Source organism: Vanessa tameamea, chromosome 26, assembly GCF_037043105.1.
Source record: "Vanessa tameamea isolate UH-Manoa-2023 chromosome 26, ilVanTame1 primary haplotype, whole genome shotgun sequence".
In the NCBI taxonomy this organism is placed as follows: domain Eukaryota; kingdom Metazoa; phylum Arthropoda; class Insecta; order Lepidoptera; family Nymphalidae; genus Vanessa; species Vanessa tameamea.
Window position 1 is genome coordinate 5,378,995 of NC_087334.1, and position 8,334 is coordinate 5,387,328.

General features: G+C 30.3%; 1 protein-coding gene across 1 annotated transcript; it reads right to left on the bottom strand.

The window, feature by feature from the left end:
* Window positions 1-376: 376 nt before the first annotated feature.
* Window positions 377-5,799, bottom strand: LOC113393520 (uncharacterized). The gene is made up of 4 exons (XM_026630461.2): window positions 5,408-5,799; window positions 3,513-5,024; window positions 2,207-2,965; window positions 377-1,449 (listed from the first exon to the last, which is right to left on the bottom strand). The coding sequence occupies exons 1-4, from the start codon at window positions 5,472-5,474 to the stop codon at window positions 425-427; spliced, it is 3,363 nt and encodes a 1,120-aa protein (XP_026486246.2). The 5' UTR covers window positions 5,475-5,799; the 3' UTR covers window positions 377-424.
* Between the last annotated feature and the right edge of the window lie 2,535 nt (window positions 5,800-8,334).

The window sequence follows — 8,334 nt, forward strand, 5'->3', positions numbered from 1 at the left end:
AAATTTTTTTTTTTTTTCATATATACTTGACCTCACATGTTATCAATGCGCAGCCAAATTTGCCGATTGAGTCTGAAAAGCTAAAACTTTTTCATTAATATTTAATTTATAATGTAGCATTCGATCAAAAATACTTTTCTTCAACTTTAAAGGAGATAATGGGTAAGTACAAATACATATTTGTTTTCTCATATTGTTTATTTAACAAATACCCTAAACTTCAGAGAGTTTGGTGTTCATTCCTAATGTCGCAGTATGTAATTATACGCTAAAAAATTACTACATAATTGTAATATTTACACTAAATGCCTCGTCAGATTTATCTGACTTTGTAAAAGACTTGATTTTGTAAAAGTTTTATTATAATAAGTCCTTGACATTATTATCAAAATATTGATTGAATTTCAATTCAAAATAGACTATTTTATATATCTTCAAGACCCTTGTTACTAGTCGAGCTCTTCTTCCCAGTTCCATAAATTCTCTGACACAGATTGTAAAACTTCCAATTGTCTAATTCCTCTGGATTTTCTCTAACCATTGTTCTATACTGGGATCGTATTTCGGACATTTTCTTCGAACAAACCAGTGGACTCTTCTTCAATATATCGGACGCCTCCATCCATAGATAACTTCGAACGAACTTCGGATTCTTAAACTTATCCAAATGGGCTAAGTACCATGTTAGAAGTCGCTCAGTTTCAATATCAGACCATGTTTGCTCACTATCCTCCTCTGTTATTGGATCAGGATCCTTATTTATTTCCTCTCTGAGTGCATTTTCCTTTGTCAATATTTCATGCAAGATCTCCTTAAAAGGAGTATCTATTTCACTGTCAAATGTTTGCTTCAAGTAGTTAATTTTACTGAATATTTTGTTGACTGGCTCAGAAATGAATTTCGCTAGTTCCGTCCAAAGATATTTCTGCTCAAATTTTGGGCTGACAAAGTCTTCAAGATTCTGCAAGTAATAATTTAAAGCATTGTAAACTTTCTCATCGGACATTGGTATATCTTCGTAAGTATTGATTTCTTCTAAATCCTTGTTTTTGTTTGATTTGGCAAATTTAGGTTTGAAAGTGAGGATTTTCTCTAAGAGGACACTATACGGAAGTTTGAAGTCAGCTTCGTTAAGTTGCTTGTGTTGATTTTTTAGTTTTAAGAACATTTTCTTGCATGAAATGGGCGTTTTTTCGTCTAATTTCGACGCAATTTCCGTCCACATTTCTCTTTGATTAATCTCCTGTCCTTTGTGCACCCTTAGGTAATTTAGATAAAGGGTTAGAAGTCTTTTTTTACTTCGCTTATTCCATTTCGTTATGATCTGCTTTGAATTTGTTATTTCTGTGGCCTCTTGATCTTTATCTTGTTCTTGTTCTTGAATAATAATTTGAGTATTATTAATATCTTCGCCTTCGGGTATAACAATGATACATTGATAATCATCATCTGAAAACATATCAAAATTTTTAATATACAAAAAAATATATAGTTGTCTATGCTTGATGTTTTTGTAATATCGAACGTAGCTTCTACACAAATCTTATTAAACAAAAACGAATGCTTGTTTGTTTATCCTTTGTGTTTATTGTGATTGCCTCGTTGAGATTCAAAGCCCAGGGCAGGCCCATAAATAGTTATAGGGTTTGTTTAGTTGGCATGTTGTAAGTGTGTACATTCGTGGCCCTCGAAAAGTACGGAAAGACGTTGGCCCTGCGACTGAACGCCTTCCGGTCGTGTTGATTGTAAGAGTGAGAGAATAGAGGTGCTCTCGTGTTTGTGCAAACATGTACAACCAGTTGTCGCCCGAGATTCGCTCGCGTTTTAGGAGCTGGTTGTCATGTGTTAAGCATAAAAAGTAGCCTATTCCTTGGAATTCAAGTTTGCTTCATACCAAATTTCGTCAAATTCGGTTGGTTTAGCAGTGAAAGAACGACAGACAGACAGCGTTACTTTCACATTTATAATATGAGTGTAGATAATATGTCAAGCAAAGTTGGCTATTCTCCATTGAGATTTGCCGCCGTGTCCGAAATCGAACTTTAACTATTTATCCTATTACGGGGAAACTTTGGTAAGGTATTCTATACATGTGATATTGCTATTAGATTACGAAGTATAAGCTAATATGTTTTTTTACACTTTGGCAATACAAAATAATCTATAGAATTATAATTATCCTCAAAAAAGCCTATTAAATACCAACCTTCCTGCATTTCCAGCTTTATTTCATTATCATCATCATTGCACTCATCAACTTCCATATTTTCCAGAACTTCACAGTTTTGTTCACCATATTTATAAATGTCATCGAGCATATTAAAATATTTCCAGGAGACTTTGACATCTGGATTACGGGCTTTCATCGTCTTCAATTTTCTATAAGACTTCCTTAACTCAAGAAACTTATCACAACAACTTGTTTCGGTCCTACTGATTTCTTGGGCTATTTCTGTCCATTTGCTTCTTGCTTCGATATTTTCTTGGAAATTGCTGAAGTTTCTAGAGAAATAATTGATCAACTGCTTGATTTCCTTTGCGGACCAGTCTTCTGCGTCGTCGGAATCCATCTTCCCGTTTTTCAATTTCGATTTTATGGCTCTATAGCCGAATACTTTCTTGCAAAGGTTGTAGTATGGCCAAAGTATGGGCATTTCGGGCTTATTTATTTCCCTTTGAACGTATCCCGTGTATACTTGTTTGAAATTGCGGAATCTGTGAGCGCATTCCGTTGCTGTAATGCCTATTTGTCGTGCCAAGATTTCCCATAGTGCCAATTTCTTCTGCTGTGATGATGCAAATTTATCTTTATTTTTTAAATAGAATTCTAGTATTTTGAAAGCTTTTGCGTCTCCGTTGCGTTTTTTGGAACGCTTTGTAAAACCTCTTTCGTCGTAAAGTTCCTCGTCATCTGTTCCATTTTCAAGGAATTTATCATCATTATCTTTGATGGTGACCTTTTTAACTGTAAATATAAAATTGTATTTACATCAATAGCCATGTATGTAGTAAATACAATATATATATAATTTCTTATGCTTACTGATATAGAGCAATAAGGAAATATTTATAAATGTAAATATCAGTAACATTTCATAAATAAATTATTTATATTAGTGTGTTATGTACAATCTACATAAAAACTTTTAATAGAAGTCAATAATCCTAATTTAAACCTGTGTTCTTAAGTTCTTTCAAAGTAAATAGCAAACTAACTAGTAAAACATATCAAAGCCAAAATATACTTCACTGAAGTAGATCCTTTGAATAGACATGACACAGGATTAAATTGAAATGACTTTCTCATTGGAAATATAAATATTACCGATAAGTATAAAACTTAATAGTTACACAATGTTTTCAAATGTAAAACATAGTGCAGTATATACAATTAAATTTATATGTCCTGTATGGTATCAAGAACCTATGAAGAATTCAAAAAGAAATAAAAAGAAGGAAGGATAATTCCTGGATTGAAATCAGCAAAACATACCATTTAATGGTTAACTTACCTCCCACTTTATTAGATTTATTTACTTGCCCGAGTTCTTTCAATTTCTCATAACCGTCCAGTAGATTGCTATCCATACCATAATCAAATATTCTATCAAATAAGTCAATATACCTCCAGTCTATTTGCATATCAGGATTTTCTTTTTTATCATCTAAAATGTTCTTATAAAGTGTAGTCAGATCGTTCCATTGTTTCCGACAAGACGTTACGCTTCTTTTCAATTTCCTCGCAAGGGATGCCCAACTAACATAATAACACACAGGATCTTTTAACATATCTATATTTTCATACAAATACTGCACTAATTCATCAATTTGTTCGGTCTTCCATAGATCAGGACCATCTTTTTCGGGGTTATTAACTTCCATTTCTACTTCTTTAGCTATTATGTTATCAAACAAAATTGCTAACGGTATCCGATTTGCTAAATCATAGTCACCTTCTATGAGTTTACCGAAATGTTCATTCTTAAGATCTTCAAATTTTTTCTCACAATTTTCCGGTGTCTTATCTATTAATCTACCAACTTCTTGCCATAAAAAATTATTTGGTATGCTCGGATCGTGGAATTCATTGAAACAATCGAAATAATACTTAACCAAAAATGTTATTTCAATATCATTCCAGGAATTTGGATCATTTTCAATCATTATAGAGACTTTAGTGTCATTTTCTTCACTGTATAAATATTTACGTGAGAAATCTTCGTCATCACCAAATATTTGATCAAAGTATTTCATATATGGCCAATTAATACTTTCAGCTCCACTTTCCTTACGTTTGTAGATCATCCTTATATAGTGTTGCTTGAAGTTTAAGAAACGTTTGTGCCAATAATCAACATCCTCTTCTCCAAAATCCATAGCAATAGCCTCCCATAAGCCCCTCTGTGTATTATACTGTTTCTGAAAGAAAGTCTTGTGTTTGATGTATGAATTGAGCATTGCTTCAACTTGCTCATCTTTGTTTTGACAACTGTTGACTTTTTTAACAACTAATATACCATCTTGGTTGACAACATTTTTAACTGGCATATTCACAGTAATTTGATTATCGCTACTATTTTCACTAAGGCACATTTTAACAAAGTTGTCATCGTGAAATGCCTGATTACACAAATTGTAATAATTCCAAATTATGGTACCTCCGTTCTGATTTTCGAGGCACACTTGAACATAATTTTTTTTTAATTCTCTTAATTTTACTTCACATAATATCGGAGTCTTACCAGCCAGCATTGTTTTACACGCAACAGCCCATAAATGTGTTTTCTTTGTAGCTCCACTAAGAAATGTTTCTTTATTATCAAGATAGAAAACTATGAGTCGTTTTATTTCATCTTCTAACCAAATATCATTGGAAACATGTTCTGTTGCCTGAGCTATATCCAGTTCCTCAGCTGACTCCCCTTCACCTAGGTCTTCTTCAATGATGTACTTAGTATCTGGCAATAATTGTACATTATTTTGAACTTCATTTTCCAAACCTCGGAGATCAGTTTCTTCATTTTCTGAGAATTAATAGTTTATTTTATTATATAATGAACATTTGTTAAAATATAAATTATTTTTCTTAATTGTTACATTATGGCATTCAGAAATAAGCATTATTCCTTGCATAAAGGCATTTTAAAAAATATGAAAATTTATGTAAATCTAGTAGCACTTGAACAATGGTATTACTTTTTTTTTCTGATTCAAATTAGCTAGGTCAAATATCAAGCCAATAAATCAATCTAGTTTTTTAATTTTTTCTAGGTATTGGGTAAATTTTCTCCACTGAAACCTAAAACTGGGAACCAACTTAAGTAGTTATAGTAAATATAAAACCTAGATAATGTTTTTAGATAATTATACGCTTCACATACTATATTAATTTTAAAAAAGTATTTACCATCGACGTAAAAGAGCAGTATATCTCCATTTGGTTGTACCTCCGTTTTAACTACTATTTTTTCCATAGTTACCGAAGTTATTCTGTTAATATATAATTTTTTAACCAATTTGTCGTCGTCTTCTGATGTAAACCTGGTCCATTATAAAATTAATCGAAAACACGTATCTATATACAATAAACCAAATTCTATCATATTTTTGAAATCATTGTTTTAGTAACTAAAATTCACTTTAAACTTTAATTAAAATAACCTTTCTTATTTTAGTATTTATTAACTATTTGTTTTGATAAAAAAAATTTGACGTTCCCGGCAAAACGATCGGAAAATTTTTCGAACCACTTCAAAGTTGTAAGCGCAGCAATGCTTGTTTACGATTTCTTCGATCCGCCATTTTATGAACGTTATAGAAACAGATAAATAAAGAACGACGTATTTCACATATCATAAATCATTTATTTTTTATCTGTGTATCATACCCAATACGCGGTAATTTTAAAAAGCCAAATATTCATAAAATGTAACTATTATTGGTTTTATTTTATTTATATGTACTATTTAATAACATGTCATGTTTTTTTAAAATATCTACTGATGTATTACTTAGTTTCTACTCATCATCTCTTTTATATGTGACATTGGCAGATTATTTTGCCGGTTAACTAGCGGTAATATACGACAGAAAATATATAATAATATATTTTTATATATTTATGATTTTAGCTTTTCAAGCCATTATTATAAATTTTACTCGTAATTTTAGCCGTATTAATTATAGGTAACAATTTACTTTAAAACTTTGAGTAAAACATTAAAATCGATTGTCACTTATAGTAACAATAAAAATTATGGATGCTTACGATTTTTTGAGTAATTTTATCAAATTTTGGCGTCAAAACTTGTGTATGATATGCAAATTCTACCAAAACAATTATTTCCCTAATCTTTAACGATACAGGCTGTTTAATTTTAAATTAAATTATAAGTTCATAAATGAATACAATAAATATAAAGACACTAAGGTTACTTTTTTTTTTAATTTAGTGTGGGTGGTTTTAAATTTACCGAATAAATGTGTGGCAACTGATTCTAAATAAACAATAATACAAAATAAAAGTCAATAAGTCACAAGTCGGTTATAATGTATTGTCATCAGAAGAATAAATTTTTTTATAGTTGAAAATTTTAAGATAAGTAAATTAAGAGAGGCAGTTTACGTAGAAAATGGTGTATATATATGTGTAGGCCTGAGAATAGCCTGCGGCGACGAGCGATGCTTCCCTTAAGTCTTTTTGTGAGCGCTCGGCGTGGAACGCCGATTTGGGCATTACTTCAATATCAATAGGTAATTTCGGAAAAAATATATAGATAATAATTAATTGTAATTTAAATTAAAAAATATCAGTAATCAAAGACTTAAAATTTATGGTTGCATAAGTATTAATTCAGGTAGCGATTTAGTTTTGTAGAAACAACATGAAGTTTGAAGTTTAATATTGGAAATTTACCCTAGTTTTCATTCCTTTTTTTCTCAAAAATTATATAAGAATACATTTTTTTTATCAATACATTCTAGAGAAAGAAATCTGGTCTTTTATGTAGTATTAACAAAAATAACTTAAAAGTAATTTGGTGGGTAATACAGTGTTCAATTTACACTGAAATGTACAACAACAAACAACAACAATTTGAAAATATGCATTTTTAAAAATATTGTCAAATACCAGTAATGTTTATTAAGGATTAAACTTTTATTCAGTATTTCTTGTTTAAGTATGAATATTTGGATCACAATCCCTATAAAAAGTCTCGTGAAAACGACTAATTCGGCATAAGCGCTCTTAAGACATTGACAATTTAATGAATATGATATATTCTTAACAAAAATCTTTCGTAATATCAATGATTAATTTGATCACTACAATAGGATTTTTATCAATAGATTCTTCAATATAATTACAAAATAAAACACACCCAAAGAATGTTTAACACAAATTTAATGAGCATACATAGATTGAACGCGTACAACCAGTCAAAAATAAAGTTTATCATTTATTATGTCTAATTATAAATATTATGTTAACACTACATAATTTGATGGTAACATAAAATATGAAATTCTCATACTATATGAAATTTATAAAAATAATACAAAACCTATATATATATAAAGCAATTAATATGTCAACTGAGATGTAGATATATTTGAAATAATCTGTATACGAAAAAAAAAAACCATGATACGTAGTTTTTTTAATAAAAATATATTGTAATAAGAATACTTGTTTTATTCGGTTATTTTACATAACTACGGATATGTGATCATTACTAGCAGAATACATTTATACAGTAAAGTCCTGTTAAGTCGAGTCCTAGGGTAAGAAAACGTTTAAAAACACACAAACCAATGATGTTCTAGTAAATCTTCTTTATTAGAATATCATTGACACAAACATTATAATAGTAACTTTTTAAAGATCTTTTGACTCATCCATAACCAGATATGTATAATAAAAAAATATATATTTAGAATATAAACTAATGGTAATGGTGTAAGCATTACCAATAATTTATTTCGGGAAATGATGCTGACAGTAATCCCGTATGACGTGTAACATCATCAAAATATGTTGATACCATTTGACAGCCTACTCCCGCATATCGGTCAAATAAAATAGCGCGCGCTTCTCTAACTTCCTGTTATACACTTCCGTTTTTACGAAATAGTTCCTAAAGATTTCAGGAAGGCGAGAGGAAAATAAATACATAAAAATCGCTTTATTTCTGCATATTCTTATGTTTTTATTATTCGATTGATATTGTGCCACATGAGTATTCGTCGAAGAAAAAGCTCTCGCAGAAGATCTCCCTAAGAGGAATTTAGTCAACAGTGGGATCTTTTTGGGCTATAAGTTTGTATCTATAG